The sequence below is a fragment of the Hippocampus guttulatus genome, chromosome 14, assembly GCF_054856545.1.
Source record: "Hippocampus guttulatus isolate MCC_2025c chromosome 14, RoL_Hgut_1.0, whole genome shotgun sequence".
In the NCBI taxonomy this organism is placed as follows: domain Eukaryota; kingdom Metazoa; phylum Chordata; class Actinopteri; order Syngnathiformes; family Syngnathidae; genus Hippocampus; species Hippocampus guttulatus.
The window spans coordinates 1531859-1554859 of NC_141274.1; the positions used below are offsets into that span (position 1 = coordinate 1531859).

At 41.5% G+C, this 23001-nt stretch overlaps 1 protein-coding gene across 4 annotated transcripts in view; it reads left to right on the plus strand.

Annotated features, from left to right (window-relative positions):
- asic1c (acid-sensing (proton-gated) ion channel 1c) overlaps positions 1–18205 on the plus strand; it is an 84736-nt gene extending 66531 nt beyond the window's left edge. For 2 of the 4 annotated variants that reach the window (XM_086129047.1, XM_086129046.1), the window contains exons 4-11: positions 3878–4028; positions 4109–4165; positions 5370–5523; positions 7833–7924; positions 8055–8134; positions 9364–9435; positions 11048–11100; positions 14652–18205. In XM_086129047.1, the coding sequence (XP_085985173.1) occupies positions 3878–4028; positions 4109–4165; positions 5370–5523; positions 7833–7924; positions 8055–8134; positions 9364–9435; positions 11048–11100; positions 14652–14730 (738 nt within the window). In that variant the 3' untranslated portion in view covers positions 14731–18205. The remainder of the gene's footprint in view (positions 1–3877; positions 4029–4108; positions 4166–5369; positions 5524–7832; positions 7925–8054; positions 8135–9363; positions 9436–11047; positions 11101–14651) is intronic. The other 2 variants (XM_086129044.1, XM_086129045.1) reach the window with 2 other exon arrangements.
- The last annotated feature ends 4796 nt before the right edge of the window (positions 18206–23001 follow it).

Genomic DNA, 23001 nt, shown 5'->3' on the forward strand with positions numbered 1-23001 from the left:
CTTCCGTGGCAGCATTCAAAGCGCCTCGGGCTGTTTGTATCAGACTTGACAGACTTATGAAACCATGGGCATTTCATATGGAATTTGACCATGAAATCCAGTGACAACTGCCTTCAAAAGCGTTCAGTTACCCGGCGACACGCTCGTGAAAAGAAAACAACATTTCAGTCTTTCACGGGCCTTTCAGCGCTGTTGGCAAAAGATGAAAAATGGCTTTGCGCAAATGACAAACGCTATCTGTCAGCTTGCCACTCTCTGACTGCAGCAGTCATTCATTTTAACAGAAGGATTTATTGCGTCACGTTTCGTACGCGATCGCTAACGCAGTGTTTGCTCGTCCTCGCAAGCTGTTGCTTTCCCAATTGATTTTGCTCCTGAAGAGAACTGTCCGTCCTGGCCAAAACCATGAGCATGGAATACAACCGACCTTGTTTTGTTTCAGCAGAATAGCATGGGATGACCGAGGCGGTCTTATGACATACACCTGGACACCACAAACATGGGAACACTGTCCCATCGCTTTACTTTCGTTCAAAAAACACTCAGCCATTTGCAGGTATGAAATAATGTGTGCTATTAATGATCCGAAAGTCAAAAAATTAGCACGCGGGAATTGTCATTTTCAATTAAGCCCAACGGCAGCCCCATGCGCCACTTCAGTCGACAAGAATAAAAATAAGAAAATCTTTATTCGTCTCACAATGGAGAAATTCCCAATATACAGCAGCAAAGTTATGAAAGGAAGAAAGTAGATGAACAAAAAGTATAGGAGCTGCTGTAAAGGCAGCAACTCTCGCGGCGCCGATTGCCGAAAAGATTTGCCCCATTCGTTATGCGGCTGGCATTCGTGTCTCATACGAAATAACAGATGGATGGTGAAGCGCTTTTGACGTGAAGGTACTATTTGTTCAAATGGTGTCATTTTAAATCACGTGAGATCATGTCACCAAAACATCATCACTCCATGCAACTGCCAAAATCTAACAGTTGTGATGGTTTGGAAATCAGTTACAGTTAATGTTAAGTTAGCTGTAATTGTTGCAAATGGTTATGTTAGTGCCATTTGGGGGGGAAGAAAGATGTGCTGTGGCTGATGTGTGTGCATGTTTATTTTTTTTTTTCTTTCAGGGAAAATTGCAAATTAATTCCACGGTCAAATTACCAGCATCATTTAACTTAAGTATTATTATTTTTTTTTTTTTTAAAGGAATGTTTCTGATAAAATCTCACTCCGATAACTGTTCATCCTCCAAGTCTTGTTGACCTTTGGGGTGTGCTTTTCCCAAAAATCTAAGACTGTACCACTGATCTGGTGGAAAATAAATGGCCGAGTGACACGTCAATAACACAATGATAGCGTTTCTCAGGTGGATGGAAGTTGGTTCTTGTTTCAGTATCCTACTTAGCAGGCTGCCCGCCTTCAGGAGAAGGCCGAGGCGGGAGAGTCTCGCCTCTTTCGATCTCTTGCCTGGTCTATTAACCGTTTTACTGTTAATGTAAAAGGGCTGTGTGTTCCCTCGCCCAGATGAGACGTCTTACGAGGCCGGCATAAAGGTACAGCTTCACGCTCAGTCAGAGCCTCCATTCCTCCACCAGCTGGGCTTCGGGGTGGCCCCGGGATTCCAAACCTTTGTTTCCACCCAAGAGCAGAGGGTAGTGTACAGTACAGTGTGTTTGTCTGGGCTTGCTGCATGCCACAATGTCCACTGTAGCTCATCCGTCGGTGCCCTAAACCCCCCCCCCCCCCCGACCCCCTCCTCCACCCCACCGTCCCTGGGGAGTGAAGTCATCTGTTCCTTTTACTTTACTGTACGTGTGGTTGTGGCAAACAACACGCAACGTCTGCATTGCCTCCCCGGTTGACCGGATATTGATGAACATTTCAGCTTTAGCCGTTTATCCCAACTGGCTCCGCATTTGTTCAGCTTTCGTGTGTCTTTAGCTCGTTGTCCACCGCATAGATCCCCTTTTAATGTGTTCTTAAAGGGATAGTGTCACGCTGTTCATTCGATTGGATTGGCCGTGACTACCCTGGCATCAGTTCAGAATCGAACTTACATTGGGTGTGGGTTTTCTTTCGAGCTAGATGGTATTTGCTTGGTTGGTAATCATCCTTCATCCGAATTGCAAGGCAGCGACAGAGAGCCCGATTGCTCTTAAAGTCTATCTAATTTTATGAAAAATGGGATTTAACATCTCAGGCCATTTTATGGCCATTTTGGTCATTTCCAACTATCCTTCCAAATATATATATAAATTTTGACCAATTGCTACATTCTTGGATCCGCTTAGACAAACAGATGGACAATACAACATTGTCAAAGGTTTTAATTATTGTTCTTCCGTGTGGGCGGAGCATGGCGACGAAGTTCTGGCTCGCCATAAAACACAAACAAATTCTTGCAATCGAAGCAAATTTCAGTAAACATCAAATTTTAGAGACATGTGTCTCATTAGTACACCCACAAAAACATCTCAAAACTCATGCCCGAGAAGACACAGGGGGGTTGCCATTTTGTTTTGAAGCAACCGATTTGGGGTTATTTTCCACACAACCTTCAAAGACAATTTTGTCTTTCGGATACTGTCCAATTGCAACCAAAAATCATCTATACTGAACAGATGGAGGCCATAAAATTGAAAAAAACAATAAATTCACATTTTTGTCATTGCATGTGAGTGGAACATGGCAGCAAAGTTTTTTGAGTTGGCATAACACATGAATGAATCAACTACAAAAATAATTGAAAAATTAACCACTGAAAACACAGTTTCGCATACACACATGCAATTCAGTAAGCCTCTCAATCATGAGTAAACCCACAAAAAAAAGTGTCAAAACCCATGCTGGAAAAGACGCAGGAAATGTACCATTTTATTTTGAAGTAGACAAATAGTACAATTTAGGGTCGTTTTTGCCAATTGCAGACATCCTTCAAAAGCAAACGACGGCTACAGACTCTGCCTGATTACGATCAAAGTGACAGATTGATGGCAGATGTTGAACAATTCCAGTTTTTGGCATTGCTTGATAACCGCCCGTAGAACACAAAACACTCAGCACCATGGATTCCCCACCCTTGAGGTACTGCGACATTGTAATCGGCATCCATATGCTCAGATCCTAAAGGAAACGTGGTCTGTGTCGAAGAGCGCTTCATTTTTTTTTTTATACTAAAACAGATTGGCATGTATTTTGTAGAGGCGGTATTCATATATCTGTTTTACAACCGTCAATGTATCCAAATAAACAGCCATCATCGGTGAGTCTGGATTTTAAAATTCCTTGAAATCTAAATGATGGATTGCACTTCAGTGTTAATGGTAGTTTTACCTCTGAGACTGTTCAGGAGGAGGCGCTACACTCATTCTTTAACGCCTTGTGCTGGGAAATCTAATCTGGCGAGGTAGCGTGATAAGGTTTAATGGTGAAGGAGATTGAGTTGGTCGCATCCATCTTAAAATGGATTTACATGGATTTTGTGTGGTGCCTGTCAAGTGAAGCACTCATGTACCGGAATAAAACTGCGCTGCTCTCTCTCTCTCTCTCTCTCTCTGGATTTTATTGATTGATTTCTTTTTAAATAAATTCGTCTTCTGGTTGTGGTGTCCAGTGTGAGCCAGTCTCTCTTCCCATGGTACCCTGCTACCCCTTACTACGAGACTAGACCTGCATCCCTAATGTTCTGCATGACGTCTGCTTGCTGCTGATGGGAAATGTCGGTGTGACCAATAATCGTGTCGTTGTTTTTTTTTTCGTCTTCTTTTTGGACCGCGTGTTGAGTTTTAAAAGCCTGTCGATGTTGTTGATTTGTACTTGAAAAGTGTTGCTTGCTATAATCCGGTTAAACAATGCACTTCTTTTTTTTTTTCTCAGCTTCAGTACCTCCCTCCGCCTTGGGGAGACTGTAAGTCGACTCCCATCGACTCGGAGTACTTCTCCACGTACAGCATCACCGCCTGCCGCATTGACTGTGAAACTCGTTATTTGCTGGAAAATTGCAACTGCAGAATGGTCCACATGCCGGGTACGCAGTCGGAAAAAAAAAAAAAACAGTTGTGCCTCGTGTGTCGAGTTGGGTGTAATTGTCATATGATTTGAACACAGGGACCTCCACTGTGTGCACACCTGAACAGTACAAAGACTGCGCTGACCCAGCCCTAGGTGAGCACACGCTGCACCGCAAGATTCACAAGTCCTGGCGGAACAGCTTGCGTCTGCTCTGTAACCTCGCAGTTTTGTAACATTTAGAATGACTTCAAACGAGTAAAGGGAATGTTTATTGAAGCGCTGTAGTTTCTCAAATAGTGGTCTCAACTGCAAGATGTTTGAGAGAGAAAGTAGACAGTAGAAAATTAATAATCTGCTGTAAACAATTACACATGGCCACTTTTTTTAATGCCTGTATTTTCGGACTGTCGGCGTGCGGTCTCTGTGTCTTTAGCCTTGCACACTCCGTTCTGAGCTTCATCCAAAAGCAAAGAAGCACTTCACACGCTGTGTGATTGGGAGTGAGGAAGAAACGGCCACAAGCTTTCACCTGCAGCTTGTTAAGGGGGGGAAAAAAAAAAAAAAAGAGGCACAGCGTGAGATACGGAAACATTTTGCTCAAACGGCCGACAGTCAGGGCTGCTACCCAAAAATGTCTATAGACTAAGTCTGTCAAGCCTGACATAGAGCCGGTCAGACCAGAGGAGGGAACACTTCCAACATATTAAGGTCAAACAGACCACTGAGTGGCATCCCCCGCAATTCAAAGAGCCACATCTTATCCAAGGTGATGACTTAACTTCAAATCGAAGGCTAAGGAATGTGAATTATTTTGTGACAAGCAAACATGAGCCTCATTGCTTGCAATTCACATGGCCAAATCGATAGTCTTTGCCGATGAGCCGAGTCAAGCGTTCAGCCACCGACTAAGAGTCGTTATTCTGTTATTAAAACGCACGCTTGTCAATAAAGTTGTGACTGTTATGTTTCCTCTAAAATATGTAAAATGTAATTCTGGATACTATCATTGTTGATAATTACGGTGAGACATCTTTAACATGATCAGTGGCGTTTTAAGTCGCAGCTCCCATTGCAGCGGAGACCATTATTTGAGGAAACTGGGTATTTACTGCATGTGTCTTGATCTCAAATGAAAAGCCCGCAAAGCGCCTTTTCCCACTCAAAAAGCTCCCGCTCCACTCCTGGGCACGGTACTTTAGCTTCCGTCATTATTTGCTTTCATGGAAAGTGAACGATGGCAGCAACCGCAATTCTTCTGATGTTTGCTGAGATATTTTTGGCGCAAAGCGCGCATAGTGTGCAGGATTGTTTCTCCGCAGCTATCCCAACATGTTTGACGGACTTTGATCATCCACAGACTTTTTGGTAGAGAAAGACAACGATTACTGTGTGTGTCAGACGCCCTGCAACATGACTCGCTATGGCAAGGAGCTGTCCATGGTTAAGATCCCCAGTAAGGCATCTGCCAAGTATCTGGCTAAGAAATTCAACAAAACTGAGCAGTATATTGGGTGAGTATGACTTAGCGGTAGTAGTCGAACACACGAGTTTAGCGGTTGTCCATTTTAAAATGTTTATTCTTTTACACCAAGTACCGCCTCCCCGAAAGTAATAAGTTCTCGATATGCCACCATGAAGGCCAACGTTAAGGTACAGTAGCTTAGTAGGCCTAAGTATTCATCAAAAATGAGGCAGAGTTTTTATTCCTAAAAAAATTTATTCACTATTTTTGTAGGAACATTAAGACCGTGTTTAAATATTGCACTTTAAAAAAAAGCTGTGCTCAAGAGGGGGGTTTGCAATCCGCCCCGAATAAAAGAATAATAATACAAATAATTGTGGTCATATTTGTTAAAACAGTCATTGTGATTTCACAGTAGAATGTGATGATTATGATCTGTGAAAAAAATCACTTACCCCACAGTGAAACCACAGTGCCCAAGAAAATAAAACAACCAACTAGAGACCGAAGGCCTGACTTACAATATTTCAATCTTTTGTTGTTCATTTGCAATTTTACTCTTCACTTGCAACCCCCCACTCCCGTTCTGTCTCGCAAAAAAAAAAAAAGCAAACTTTTAATCGATATCATTTCGGTTTGTATTTTCATGAATCCTGTGCGGCTCACGGCGTAACTGCGCGGAAGCGGATTGTGTTGGCAATTTCACAGATGAGCGCAGGCTCATGGATCTGAGAGAGAGACGCAGTCTTTGCTGTGGGAGTGGTCACGGCCGACTTCAGTCATGACCAGTCAAAGCAGCTGCTCTCGTTCCCTCGAAATGCAGCGCGCTAGTCGCACAGTGGAGTCCCAACGTGGCGGAGCGCACAGCTGTGTCTTGAGACCATCTTCCGATCGCTCGCTGTGGGATCCATCCATCCATTTTCTGATCCGCTTTATCCTCACAAGGATCGCAGGGGATGCTGGAGCTTATCCCAGCTGTGTTCAGGCAGTAGGCGGGGACACCCTGTGCCGGTTGCCAGCCAATCGCAGGGCACACAGAGACGAACAACCGTCCGTGCTCACACGCACACCTCGGGAGAATTTTTGGAGTGTTCGATCAGCCTGCCGCGCATGTTTTTGGAATGTGGGAGGAAACCGGAGTACCCGGAGAAAACCCACGCAGGCCCGGGAAGAACATGCAAACTCCACACAGGGAGGCCGGAGCTGGAATTGAACCCGGTACCTCTGCACTGTGAGGTCGCGGGCCACGCTCCCTGTGGGATGATTTTCAAAATATAGTCATGATGATAACAATACCAATTGATTTGAGTCAGTTGGTTGGACATATTTATGAATGGAATACATCTGACGTCAACCCCACTTGTCCACAGGGCTGTGTGGGTTTTCTCCGGGTACTCCGGTTTCCTCCCACATTCCAAAAAACATGCAAGGAAGGCTGATTGAACACTCCAAATTATCATTAGGTGTGAGTGTGAGTGTGGTTGTTTGTCTCTGTGTGCCCTGCGATTGGCTGGCTGAACCGGTGTTCAGGGTGACCCCCGCATACTGCCCGAAGACAGCTGGGACAGGCTCCAGCACCCCCACAACCCTCGTGAGGATAAGTGGGTCGGAAAATGAATGAATGAATGAATGATAAGTACTTGTGGTAATTTTATTTAAATGTTGTTTAATGTTTTTTAAGTAATTAATTCACTAGTTTGATTGCTTTACTCTGTTTTTGATTTTATGTATCAGTACTTGGTATGCTAAAATATTCAAGAGTCAATACTTTTACACGTACTCGTATCTGTCTGTAAAATCAGCGTCGAACATCCTTAACGATAACATTGGCTATGTTACGGAAATATTAGATTTTTTTTTTAATGCCCTCAAAAAAATCGGATTAAAATGCATTTCACAAAATACACATACATAGCAACTTTATTTAAGTAAATTTTTAAGAAACCCAACATTTCCTTAAAGACGAAATGCACATGTATTTAAAAGTTAGATAATACTGAACGAGAGAGAAAAAATGCGCAGGCTCGTTCTTAAGTGCCGTGTGCTGGGTTGCAAGATGACGTTTGAAACGTTATGTTTTCACGCATTCACTACTTACAATTTCGCCACACACGACACAGAGTACCACTAGAGGGAGCCTGTGTACACCACTCGTGCCACACATACCGCATTTTTGAGAATCACCGCACTTGATAGCCGGTGCTCTTCTTTCGAATGTTTGTATGCATGTTGAGTCTCCATCGTTCACCTTCAATGTAACAATAATGAAAGTGACATGATGACGTGTTGGCTGTCGGTCAGGGGGGCTTAAGCGCGTGCCGGTTGTACACCTGTGTGACTTCCCCCCCCCCTCTCCAGAGAAAACATTTTGGTTTTGGACATCTTCTTCGAAGCTCTGAATTACGAGAAGATCGAGCAGAAGAAGGCGTACGAAATTGCCGGGCTTCTCGGTAAGACTCTCGCCTGTGACCTTGGCTGGAAAGTCGGAGGACGCTTTGAGAGCCCTGTTCGGATTTCCTCTTGACGGATTCTCAATGAGAAGTGACATCTGTCCGTGTCCGTTCATATCTCGTCTTCTAGGAGACATCGGAGGACAGATGGGTCTGTTCATAGGAGCCAGCGTGTTGACAATACTGGAAATATTCGACTACCTATACGAGGTAAAGTGACACCTAAAAGAGTTTCACTCAGTAAAACAATAAAAGTAGGTGGCTACATTTTCCAAACAGAGCGTAAAATAATACCGATGGGTATTAACTAGGAGTGGGACTACATATCACATCACATGGAGAGGAATTTGTTTTAATAAACCAAATGCTCAAAAATTGTCAATTGGAGACACATTATGGAAAATGGACTTTTGAATCACTTGGATACAAGCGGCTGTGTCTCTGGAGTGCCTGCCTCCCCATCAAGTGTGAAATTAAACAACCAAGTAAATCTTGTCTTATTTGCTCATATGGGTTCAATTGGCCAGTGGCGGCTTTGTGCAAAGCCATTCATTCACAGTCTGGACGCTCGGGCACGAAGATCTTCTGCTCCAAAGGAGAGACTCAGGGAATTATGTGTGTGCCACATCAGGTTTTCATAAAAAAAATAATAATAATAATAATAATAATAGGCATTTTTAGATGTATTAATACTTTTGAATGAAGGGTTAGATTCAGCAACAGTTGGGTTGTTTTTTTGTCATCGCAATAAATAATGCAGGGTAAGATCTGTGTTGCACAAGATTGTATAAAACAAAACTTGAAAATATCTCATAAACCTGATGTGCTGGAATAGGGCAGGCCTTCCCAAATAGTGGACCAGGCCCTTCATGCCCGACAAGGAACATGTTTTTCTTTCTTTTTTTTTTTTTTTGTGCCATACTAGAATTAAGTGCAATTGCACTTCATCCGTTATAATAGGTGGCAGTGGCACTCCAATTTATGTTATTATTGTTTACTTTCAAGCTAATCGATGCACTTCAAATATAAAAAAGTAGTAATACAGTTATTCTTTGATGTAAGTTGATCTGTTATTCTTTCTTTCTGTCCTTTTTTGTTTTCTTTTTATCGTAGCTCGGATACACTGTGATACTTAAATGTACCTATCACAATTTAATAGACGAAATGATAGTATTTAATGTCGCAGCAGAGGTTTGGGCTGTAGGGGACAAAATATTTGTAAATGTTAAACACGCTCAATATTTACGAACGTTAATCCTGATGTGCGTAGTCATTAGTCAACACCAACAATGGCTGATTTTTATGAGCAAAATGATGGAACCAATATGCATTTTTATGTATTATGAACAATTGTTGGTTAAACCTTTTGGGGCTCCCCCCCCCCCCGATTAGACTGGTGAAGCTTTATTTCTGACCTTATCTGTTGTTTGTGTCTTCAGGTGTTCAAGGACAAAGTTTTGGGTTACTGCATGCGCAAGAAACGACCACAGCGCTGTCAGAGTGACAACCTGGTAATTCATCATAATCTCTTTCAATGTAGTTGTTCACATTGAAAGAATGCAGGGGGGAGTTTACGAGACTCTTCTTTCTGGCGACAGGCATTAGCTTCATTTTATAGCTTTAATGCTTATTTTATAGCATTAACATGCACCTCCCGCAATGTTAGACTCCAATCTTTATTCACATTGTACATGCAGTTTATTATTTGGGATGCAATGCAGACTAATCTCCCTGATAGCAAGACATCAAATTGTATGGATTTAATACTAACCCCTGTGCAATTCAGTTTTAAATTACTGTACCTGTATCTTGAATATGAAGCTGTTTTGTTTTAAAATTAAATGGAGCGAGACTAGTTTGTACCTATATAGAGTAATTTGCCAAAATACAACTTCATTCATCTAATTTATTTCATTCTTCCCCCTGTGCATCGGTTGCAAATAATACAAAGGACTGGATAACCTTCCCTGAGTGGCTCCTCAAATGTCAAAGCTTAAGTGAGTGGAAAAGATTGTAAAGACTGTGAGTCAAACTTTGGTACTGTAGTTAGGGAGATAATACGCACAGTGCTTTGAGCGAGCCGGTACGAAGCAGGACGCAGTATCACCACTTCTCAATTTTAGCCTCTAGTGTACCGGCATTTTTTACGGCATACCAAGACTTCCCCTGAGCCCACAGCATCCTATTTTGTGACAGTACTTCGGGTAACTCCCCACCCAAAAAATGTTGCATTTTTTCCTGCCTCCAATAAGTTTATTCGGTGTTTGCGCCGTCATTTTGAATTGTCACGGAAGGTGCGACCATACAACGAAACGCCGCCAACGCAAAGGTGAACTACAAAATAAAAGATAATATAATTTAATGACACCAATGCAATGGCTTGAGAAAGCTCTTTTTTTTAAAGTTGGCTAGCGATGGCTAGCTTGACTTGTCTCGTCGACATTTTGATTTGTTTTACAGTTTTAAGTGCCTTTATGTATTTGCTCGCAATATCAACACAATGTTATCCCGAAATCATATCCAGTCGCTAATTTAGGACACTAAGAAATCAAAAGTTAAGTAGGCTTTCATTGTATGATACAGCTCTCTCTCTCTCTCTTTATATACAGTATATACTGTATATATATATATATATATATATATATATATATAATTATTTTTTTAAATTTATGAATGAACTTAGTGATCTACTGTTACTCACCGCCTAATTTACCTGGTAGCAGTGGAACATGGGGGGGGGGGGTGCCAATACTTATTTTTTTCCCACTTAAAGCACTGGAGATAATGACACACAAATTGTCATCATTTGAAAAACATCCTATACTGTATGCCACGCTTTCACTTCACTCGTAGCTTGTGATATTTGCCGCAGTGTGCACCATCCATGTCATCTCCGCCCCCTCTTCTCAATGTGTCTCATTTCCGACACTTCACCAGCAAAATGAAACTCAATTTCATTTAATACGTTGACTTCCATCGACTTGTCATCCTTCAATACCTCGCCTTATATAACACACATGCGACTTCATCTCTTTTTCTTTTTTTTTAAACACCAAACGCATTGTGCTTTACTTTCATCTCAGTCACCCTCACCCATCTTTCTTTTCATGGTGTCTATTCCAGGAGTTTCCAGAGAACCCAAGCAGCCCTGGTGTCACGCCTAATCATGCCCCCAGGTAGCACACCACCACCCCTTCGTTGCTATTCAGCGCTCCCACGCTGTCATTTAAGCATCTCATGCATCCTCATTCCCCCCACCTCCATGATGTCACACTCTTTAAAAATGTGGATCTTACGACTAGAAACAACATAAAAAATAAACAAAAGCAATTTAATTCACGACATTACATGAAATACAAGGGTGCCCAACCTTTTTTGACCGAAGATCTACGTTTCAAGCAGCCAACCTCCTGCGAGGTGCACACAGACCCATCCCCCCCCCCCCCCCCACCCCCGGGCGCACACACACGACAGGATGAGCAACAGCCATAATGGACCCACACATGAATGAAACTGAAAAATAAAGTGCACACAAGAGTTTGTGAGTTTGCGAAAAGGACACCTAGTGGGAGAACTTACACGGAGGCAGGGATGCACTTTTAAAACACGCAAGTGCAGAAACCTCACTATTGTAGCTCACGTGTACCATTTTAAAATGTTTCTCCTGCCGCGCCGGGAGATTCCCATTCGTTGCTACTGCCATTGGTGAGTTACAATACAATGCATCCTGATTTATATAGCACTTTCTTACAGAAAGTTATTCTTATTAATAACACGCTCAAAAATTCCCCCCACTCCACGATTCCCTCTAACCCCTCGCAGTTGACCTGGGACCAGTTCGATCAACTGGTTGGGCATGGCTGCTACAATGTAATGGTATTTCAAAATAATTATTATAATTGTAATTTATTGCATGTATTTGTACTTTATGTATTATTAGGTTCTACTGTACTACTGTAATTTATTTTTTAAGATTTCATATTATGTAGTTGTTTTTATTAGTTTTTATTATTTAAATTAGATGTAATAAATTTATTAGAAAATACAAAAGAATTCCCTTTTTTCTTTGATGGGGAAGTCAATGCCAAAATGTTCTTTCCAATATGTTTATGTGCCTTCACTTGTCTGATTGATATTGTGTTTGAGGACTATGAGGTTAGCAGCAAAATCCAACAGTTTTTCGCCATCCCAGGGGGCGGCCATTTTGCCACTTGCTGTCAACTGAAAATGACATCACACTTGCTCAGGGCTCAGGTAACAACCATCCACGTCTCACCTGTTTTCTGAAACTGAGCCGTTAGGCACTATGATGTCATTTTCAGTTGACAGCGAGTGGCAAAATGGCCGCACCCTGAGTCAGACCAAAAATGGCTGGACTTGACTGTTTAATTGATTTTCCCGAAACACAATTTTAATCAGAATGCCATGTTTTGACTAGTGGTGCTGCAGGGAACATATTCTTGACAAGAACATTTTGGTTTTGTCTTCCACTTTAAGCAAATTGCTGTTCAAATAAATCCCGCCAATTTTTTAACACACACACCATAAAGGAAGTGAGAACTAAGGTTCTAAGCTAAATTTATTCCCATTCAAATGCACAAAAACACAGCAGAATGCTGACACTTGTTAAGATGATTCCATCGTCAACACACAAATTGTAGGGTTGAGATATTATTATGTTTACTTGGCGGACTTGGGAAACCTCAAGACATCTGTACTTCGATATTCTTCTTGTTTACTTTTTTTTTTTGACCGCACCCTTTTTTGGGCAACAAACAAATTAAAGATGAGGTATTGATATACAGTACTTACTTGTGCAGCCTGGGGAACCTTATTCCATTTATTGAACACCAGTCAGTTTTTTTACAATTATTTACCAAACTTCAATATTAACAACAAAGATCATTTATTTATTTATTCCTACAATAGCTCTTCTGTCATCTGCTTTACATTCTTGATTTAGCAAATTAGTCTGAAGGCCAGTACTGTAATTAATTGCTACCATATAAGCTATAAAAAAATAGCAAAATAAAAAAAGCTAGTCTACCCATAACGCTATGAAAGAAAAATTTTAAAAAGAAAAATTAGCTACCTTATACCCTGCACCACTCAATGTGGCTACCCAACATGCAACATTGTTTTCCTGCCTTGTCGTTTTGTTAGCGTGTCTCATTGTGATACATTCGCTGCAATGTGTTTTTCGCAGCAGTAATGCACAGTCAAGTATAGCGTGCAGTGGTGGTAGGGACACACTCACACTCACACACACACACACACACACACACATTGGTTGACGTACCACAGCTAGCGTGTGTTTTTACGCAAGGACAGTTTGCCTTTAATTCACTTGAGAAGCAGTCGGGGTGTGAACCTTCTCTTTGTCGGCTTTACGGCCGACTTGAGTCGGTTTGATTCGACACAGACTTTGTTTCCGTGAATAATGGTGCTTGTCCCTTGTGAAAACACATTACATGGTCATTCAAAGGCTGTATTACTTTCCCATCGCACAGAGGTGCTTTTTTTTAAAGGCTGGAGCACAGATTCCATCACTAAATGCATTACTTTGGGATGTTATCGCACCATCTGAAAATATTTCTTTGTCGGCGGGAAGCTGTCACAGTATGACTGGCAGCAGCTCAACCAGCACAAAATGTTCATGGTGCACACCCTTTTTTCTCATTTAGTGACTATCGCTTTATTAACCATTTCATGCACCCTGTAAACTGATAACATGATAAGATGACCACTGGAGTAACCGCTGTCCCTGAAAGGGATAAATACACCACACGTCCCAATTCATGAGCTTGTGCGTCATTCAAAAATGGACGCAGTAAATTGGCGGTGACTCATCCAAATCGACACCATATACCAGTTAGTCCACGGGTGCATCTTGGATGGACACGTCGGAGTGCTGTTATCCATATTAAAAAACAAGCAACAAATGTGGTATTTCGAGGGGAGGGAATGGAGTAGATTAATTGCATTTCTATTCATTTCAATGGGAAAAGAGGATTTGAGATCTGTCAGTTTTGAGTTACATGCTCGTATGACTTCAGAAATCTGAGAATATTTCCTGTGGAGAGGCTAAAATTCCCAGGATCTGGACAATTTCATGTTCAAGGGAAACGAAAATGAGCGATAATGTGTTGTATGCGCCCCACGAATCTAAACACCGAATTTTGATCAACATTGCGTTTGTGGAATGAGAATAAAGCAGATTATTCTGTCAATTTTCATCCATCTCTGGGGGCCGTCATTTTGGCCAATGCTGCCCTCTGCTGTCGACTGAAATTGTCATCACCTTTGGACTCGCATTGCAAACATCACATGACCCCCCCCCCCAAAAAAAAACAGTCGTGACAACATATTCTTGCTAAAAACATTAATGTTTAGTTCCCCTTTAAACAATGTCTCTACAAGATGAATAGATTATCAAAATAGTTGTCAGTTCATTTGATAATCGATTAATTCTCCATTAATCGAGAATTAATCGATGGTATATCGATTAATTCTCCATTAATCGATTAATTGCTGCAGGTTAAAAATGAAGACTAAGATTGTGTTTTTTCTTTTCTCCCTCCTTTTCCCCTCATGTTTACCTGTGCTTCACATTCATCATCATCATCATCATCATTCCTTGGTTTGATCCCGTTGACTCAATCCCGCCGCCTCCGCCAACCCCACTACCCCCCGCCCACCACCCATTTCCCTCCCCATGTTTCCGCAGAGCACCTGTGACACACTCCGGAGTCACTCGGACAGTCTCGGATTCACGCCGAACATGTTACCTCGTCACCCGACTCTAGGCAACTTTGAGGAGTTTGCTTGTTGACAACCTGATGTTTGTGGTTTTGTTTTTTTGAGGGAAGAGGGCGGAGGGTGGGGGCGGGGGGACTTGACAGCAAACTGTGAAACAATTGGTATATTTATCAGAGAAAAACAAGGTTGAAATGTACAGTACTTTATCAATGCCTGAATAGAAATAGAATACTATCATCAGAAAAAAAACAACTTCCGAAACAGAACTCAGGTTTAAATGCAACATAATTTATTCATGTTTTTCAAAATGTCACTTTTCAGTCTCAATGTGTCCAAAAAGGAAGTGAAGATGCTACGTGACCAGGAAGAAAAACACATGAGCTGCTATGTGTAGCACTGCACAGTCTGCAGCATCTTCTCCAGAGTGACCTTAACAGCAGGAGTTGAGTGTTGCCTTTCGGGGCGGAGTGTGATCATTGACGCTCGCGTCACACGTCTAGCTCATATCGCAATGTTTGTGTTGTTGTTCGGTCATCCTGAGAAAACTGAAAACATATTTTGTTGCCTTTCTGGATAATGTCAATTGTGTCTTATCTCATTGCTATGAAGGAGTATTGGGACCACGCTGAAAGATAAAAATTGTTGAAATATGAGGACGACAGAGTGAAATTATTATTATTCGAATGGAGTTAGAATGCGGCAATAAAGTCCTCGTTTCTTCATGGGGAAAAAAAATCTATATTTTGAGAATAGTCATCATTTTAGCGAATTTGAATGTTAAAATGGTACAAAATGTCAATTTTGCCTCACCTAAGACCTGAGTCATTTTGTCTTAATTTTTGTTAAAAGTACTTCTGGTTTAGGTGATCAAACACACTTATTATTTGTAGTTTAATTACATTTTCTGACAACTTTATCAGTGTAATAATTACTCTGCTCATAATATTCCAACTTTTTCGAGTAATATTGCATTACAGTGGTCCTTCGCTGTACAGTATTGCGGTTCACCTTTCGCAAACTCGCTATCTCGCGGATTTTATTTTCCAGTGAGCTTTTTGCATGCTGTTGTACAGCAAACAACCCAATTTGTGTCCTAAATGACTTCCTGTTTCTTATAGTGTACAACAGTGACTTTATGACGATAATCGATTCTCCCACTTTTACTAATTTATCATAGAAGTGCATATTTTATAATATAACTTTCTTTTTGTGTGATTGTAACTAGCGTTCTTGTCGGTTCCGACTCATAGGATTAGTTGTCATCAGACTATAAATGTATTCCTGGAAAAGGATGACTTTGTAATGATATAGTGTAAATATCGTTGTCTTGCGAAAAACTCGTATGTCCATTTTTGTCATTTTGTAAACATTTACATGAATGGGTGACATCACATTGAAAAGAATGTACGGTACCTCAGAATCTGCTCAAATCGTTTCAGCGGCATGGCATTTTTTAATCCCTAGAAACTGCATCATTTTGCTATTTGTAATGGTTAAGTTTTCTTTTCCTTTTTGCAGTGCAGAGAGGTTTGATTGGAGCACCATTTCATCGATCAGATCTTCGGGAAATAGATGCATGAAGAAATCTATTGGGTCTGTTCCCTCAATATTCACTTTCCACTGTCCCAGAGGAGGCAGGCCTCCCTCAAACTCATTGTCTTTGCTTTTCCAGACGTGTCTGCTTTTTTGTATTCTTGAGGTGGGACATACTCAGCTCTTTGAGTTTCTTCAGCATCCTCATCTTCCTCAAAATCCTCATTTTTATCAGCATCCTCAGCATCGCTGTCACTACTGTTGCCATTTGCCAATTTCTCTTTTTTTCTTCTAACCATTCATCATCGCTGTCACTGACATCATCCTCACTTGAGTCAGACGGTATATGGTTGATTATCCTGTAGGCTTTGCAAGCATGCTCTGCACCTGACCGCTCCAAAACATAAGGATAACATCCTAACTCTCATATTAAAACTAAAATCCATAAAATATTGCTACAATAAAAATGTAAGGCGGCCAGTGCAGAGGTTCAATTACCAGCTCCGGCCTTCCTGTGTGGAGTTTGCATGTTCTCCCCGTGCTTGCGTGGGTTTTCTCCGGGTACTCCGGTTTCCTCCCACATTCCAAAAACATGCATGGCAGGCTGATTGAACACTCCAAATTGTCCATAGGTGTGGGTGTGAGCGCGGATGTTTTTTTTTTCGTTTCTGTGTGCCCTGCGATTGGCTGGCAATCGGTTCAGGTCCCGCCTACTGCCCGAAGACGGCTGGGATAGGCTGCAGCACCCTCCGCAACCTTAGTGAGGATAAAGCGGTTGGGAAAATTAATGAATGAATAAAAATGTAATTGATTTACAGCAACACAAAAAAAGTTACTGCAGCTGAAGTATTTTCAAAAACAACAAAGTTGCAGCAATACTATAAATCGTAGTCAAAATGTAGCCAATAATGCATGGCGTCCAATTTAGTCCACACATGATGAATGCCAGTGTCCTCAAATCACAAAACAATACTTGGATATTCTCATGATATTACTCCTGAGTTGTTGCTTGATATCCCAATTTCTTTTTTTTTTTAACCTGTAAAGGTCTCCGAGAATAGAAGGATTGGACAGTTATTCCTTCCCTACATGTCTGCCATCTTGTTTTTGGTAAAAAAAAAAAAGAAAAAGAAACATGCGCTCACAGAAGCAGACCAGTGGATGGCAACACACATAAGGGTCCATTTTAGTGGCTGATGCACAACTGTGACATTTAGATGGATTAATATAGGAGAAAAAAAAAACATTTGACTAGCTGTCCATTGTAGTAACCGCCGTCCCTGAAAGGGATAACGTAAAAATTTAAAACGAGACCAAAATGGACCGACTGGTTTTTCACAGGATAGCACCGATATCGACACTCTACATGTTTTACAAAATACCAATCTAATAATATATTCCTGCAGGATTATGAGAAACCATCCTCTAATACTATGACTATTCTCAAATGTACACAATGAAACTTTTTCTAGTTTACGTACGACGTTATTCGCATTTTCTCGGAATTCTCTTGACCTGTTGCGTAATTGCTTTTCTTCTCAGCGTGGCCACAATACTTCACATACCAATCAGCACAATACCGTGCGATAGTAATCTATTGTCTGTAGAGGCTCCAGTCAAAATGGTGAACTGAAGCGTGTGTATATATATAACCACAATCAAATGCCATGAAGAAATTCTTTACTGCTCTTTGTGTCATGTACAAATTACAGGTATGTATAGATCTAGACAGACTGTTTTCCATGTGTCATTTCACCACACGGATGTAGACCAGAAGTGTCTTGGTGATTAGCACTAATGTGACCTTGAATCATCAAGTGCCGCACACGTTCTGTTCCTTAACGACACAAACGCATTGTACAATTCCGCCCTCGTATCCCGTTGTTATTCTTCTTCTTCTAAATATTCCTGAACATGTAACGAGTCACAAATGACCCTTTGTGATGTAACAATGATCAAGTATAATAAAGTGGATATTTACCCATCGTATACTCGTCTTGTCGCTGTGCTGGTCTCTTACTGTAAGGTCTCCGATAATTTCAGCAATTGGTTCTTGATAGTCAACTGTTAGTTTGTAGCGTTAAAGTGGTGGTGGAGAAATATGGTTTATCAAGAAAAACTATTTGAATCGATATTAATGGTCCACTGTCACTGTCAAAAACGCAGTTTTTAGCCGAAAAAAACGACCATGTATAGTCAGGCATTTTTAACCCCAAAAAAACGACCATGTATTGCAAGGCATTTTTAGCCCCAAAAAACGACCATGTATAGTCAGGCGTTTTTAGCCGAAAAAAACGACCATGTATACTAAGGCGTTTTTAGCCGAAAAAAAATGACCATGTATAACCACTATGTATAGTAAGGCGTTTTTAGCCGAAAAAAACGACTATGTATAGTAAGGCGTTTTTAGCCGAAAAAAACGAGTATGTATAGTAAGGTGTTTTTGGCCGGAAAAAAAAACGACCATGTATAGTAAGGCGTTTTTAGCCGAAAAAAACGACCATGTATAGTAAGGCGATTTTGGCCGAAAAAAAAAAGACCATGGATAGTAAGGCGTTTTTAGCCGAAAAAAACGACCATGTATAGCACGGCGTTTTTAGCCGAAAAAAACGACCATGTATAGCACGGCGTTTTTAGCCGAAAAAAAAGACCATGTATAGCACGGCGTTTTTAGCCGAAAAAAAAAACGACCATGTATATAGTAAGGCGTTTTTAGCCAAGAAAAACGACCATGTATAGCACGGCGTTTTTAGCCGAAAAAAACGACCATGTATAACACGGCGTTTTTGGCCAAAAAAAAGACCATGTATAGCACGGCGTTTTTGGCCGAAAAAAACGACCATGTATGGTAAGGCGCTTTTAGCCGAAAAAAAATGACCATGTATAGTCAGGCGTTTTTAGCCGAAAAAAACCGACCATGTATAGTAAGGCGATTTTGGCGGGAAAAAAAATTGACCATGGATAGTAAAGGCGTTTTTAGCCGAAAAAAAACCCATGTATAGCACGGTGTTTTTAGCCGAAAAAAAACGACCATGTATAGCAAGGCGTTTTTGGCCGAAAAAAACGACCATGTATGGTAAGGCGCTTTTAGCCGAAAAAACCCACCATGTATAGGAAGGCGTTTTTAGCCCAAAAAAACGACCATGTATATAGTAAGGCATTTTTGGCCAGAAAAAACCGACCATGTATACTAAGAGGTTTTTAGCCCCCAAAAAACGACCATGTATAGTAAGGAATGTCCATCCATCCATCCATTTTCCGAACCGCTTGATCCTCACTAGGGTCGCGGGGGTGCTGGAGCCTATCCCAGCTGTCTTCGGGCAGTAGGCGGGGGACACCCTGAATCAGTTGCCAGCCAATCGCAGGGCACACAGAGACGAACAACCATCCACGCCCACACTCACACCTAGGGACAATTTAGAGCGTCCAATCAGCCTGCCATGCATGTTTTTGGAATGTGGGAGGAAACCGGAGCACCCGGAGAAAACCCACGCAGGCCCGGGGAGAACATGCAAACTCCACACAGGGAGGCCGGAGCTGGAATCGAACCCGGTACCTCTGCACTGTGAAGCCGACGTGCTAACCACTGGACTACCGGGCCGCCCTTAAAAACTACCATGTATAGTCAGGCATTTTTGGCCGAAGAAAACCCCGACCATGTATGTAAAGGCGTTTTTAGCCAAAAAAAACGACCATGTATAGTAAGGCGCTTTTAGCCCAAAAAAAAAGACCATGTATTGTAAGGCTTTTTTAGCCGAAAAAAACGACCATGTATATAGTAAGGCGTTTTTAGCTGAAAAAAAAGACCATGTATGGGACGGCGTTTTTAGCCGAAAAAAACGACTATGTATGGCACGGCGTTTTTGGCCGAAAAAAACGACCATGTATAGTAAGGCGATTTTGGCCAAAAAAAAAATGACCATGGATAGTAAGGCGTTTTTAGCCGAAAAAAATGACCATGTATAGTCAGGCGTTTTTAGCCGAAAAAAATGACCATGTATAGCACGGCGTTTTTAGCCGAAAAAAACGACCATGTATATAGTAAGGCATTTTTAGCCCAAAAAAACGACCATGTATATAGTAAGGCGTTTTTAGCCGAAAAAAACGACCATGTATATAGTAAGGCGTTTTTAGCCGAAAAAAACGACCACGTATATAGTAAGGCATTTTTGGCCGAAAAAAAACGACCATGTATCGTAAGGCGTTTTTAGCCGAAAAAAACGGTGCAAATGGTTTTCTTGATTGGCTGTCAGCCGGGTGAGGGTGCCCCTCCCCTCTGCCGATGGCCCGAAGACAGCCGGGGGAGGCTCCAGCACACCCCCCCGACCCCAACCCTTGTGAGTACAAGGGGATGATAAAATGGATGGGAGGGTGGACGGACAACACCCATGCCAGCAAGAAGAGAACACGCAAGAGCGACAGGCCGGAGCTGGATTTGAACCCTGGACCTCTGCATTCGCACTCCAACGCACTAACCAGTGGACCACGGAGCCAGCCCAGTGTCCCACTCAAATGTATAAATGAAAGCATAAAACACTTTTTTTTTTTTTTTTTAATTAAAAAAAATAAAAGATCAACACATTAAAAGTCATGATACTCTTAATTCTCTCTGTGTTGTCATTTCTTGCTCTTGTGCAGCTTTCTTGGCTTCGATCTTCTCCACCTGTTCCAGTCGGAGAAAGGGGATGTCATCTGACCATGTCAATCACAACAGGACATTTCCTGAAATGTCCTCAGCCATCTAAATCACAACAACGATTTTTGCGTTTTTGGCCGAAAAAAACGACCATGGATAGTAAGTCGTTTTTAGCCGAAAAAAACGACCATGTATAGGAAGGCGTTTTTAGCCGGAAAAAAAACGACCATGTATAGGAAGGCATTTTTGGCCCAAAAAAAAACGACCATGTATAGTAAGGCGTTTTTAGCCGCAAAAAACGACCATGTTTAGGAAGGCATTTTTGGCCGAAAAAAAAACGACCATGTATATAGTAAGGCGTTTTTGGCCCAAAAAAAACGACCATGTATAGTAAGAAATTTTTAGCGTCAAAAATTACCATGTATAGTAAGGCGTTTTTAGCCGAAAAAAAGGACCATGTATAGTTAGGCGTTTTTAGCCGAAAAAAATGACCATGTATAGTAAGGCGTTTTGGCCGAAAAACCCCCGACCATGTATAGTAAGGCATTTTTGGCCGAAAAAAACGACCATGTATAGTAAGGCGTTTTTAGCCGAAAAAAACGACCATGTATAGTAAGGCGTTTTTAGCCGAAAAAACTGACCATGTAGAGTAAGGTGTTTTTAGCCGAAAAAAATGACTATGTATAGTAAGGCGTTTTGGCCGAAAAAAACCAGACCATGTATAGTAAGGCATTTTTAGCCGAAAAAAAATGACCATATACTGTATAGCACGGCGTTTTTAGCCGAAAAAAAACAACCATGTATAGTAAGGCGTTTTTAGCCGAAAAAAACGACCATGTATAGTAAGGCATTTTTAGCCCCAAAAAAACGACCATGTTTAGTAAGGCATTTTTGGCCCAAAAAAAACGACCACGTTTTTGGCTTTACATGGTCGTTTTTTTCGGGTAAAAACGCCTTACTATACATGGTCGTTTTTTTCGGCCAAAAACGCAAAAATCGTTGTTGTGATTTAGATGGCTGAGGACATTTCAGGAAATGTCCTGTTGTGATTGACATGGTCAGATGACATCCCCTTTCTCCGACTGGAACAGGTGGAGAAGATCGAAGCCAAGAAAGCTGCACAAGAGCAAGAAATGACAACACAGAGAGAATTAAGAGTATCATGACTTTTAATGTGTTGATCTTTTATTTTTTTTAATTAAAAAAAAAAAAAAAAAGTGTTTTATGCTTTCATTTATACATTTGAGTGGGACACTGGGCTGGCTCCGTGGCCCACTGGTTAGTGCGTTGGAGTGCGAATGCAGAGGTCCAGGGTTCAAATCCAGCTCCGGCCTGTCGCTCTTGCGTGTTCTCTTCTTGCTGGCATGGGTGTTGTCCGTCCACCCTCCCATCCATTTTATCATTCCCTTGTACTCACAAGGGTCGGAGTCGGGGGTGTGTGCTGGAGCCTCCCCCGGCTGTCTTCGGGCCATCGGCAGAGGGGAGGGGCACCCTCACCCGGCTGACAGCCAATCAAGAAAACCATTTGCACCGTTTTTTTCGGCTAAAAACGCCTTACGATACATGGTCGTTTTTTTTCGGCCAAAAATGCCTTACTATATACGTGGTCGTTTTTTTCGGCTAAAAACGCCTTACTATATACATGGTCGTTTTTTTGGGCTAAAAATGCCTTACTATATACATGGTCGTTTTTTTCGGCTAAAAACGCCGTGCTATACATGGTCGTTTTTTTCGGCTAAAAACGCCTTACTATACATGGTCGTTTTATTCGGCTAAAAACGGCTTAGTATACATGGTCATTTTTTTCGGCTAAAAACACCTTACTATACGTGGTCCTTTTTTTTCGGCTCAAAACGCCTTACTATATACATGGTCGGTTTTTTTCAATTAAAAACGCCTTACTATATACATGGTCGTTTTTTTTGGGCTAAAAATGCCTTACTATATACATGGTCGTTTTTTTCGGCTAAAAACGCCGTGCTATACATGGTCGTTTTTTTCGGCTAAAAACGCCTTGCTATACATGGTCGTTTTTTTCATCTCAAAACACCTTACTACACATGGTCATTTTTTTCGTCTAAAAACGCCTTACTATACATGGTGGGGTTTTTTCGTCCAAAAACGCCTTCCTATACACGGTCGGGTTTTT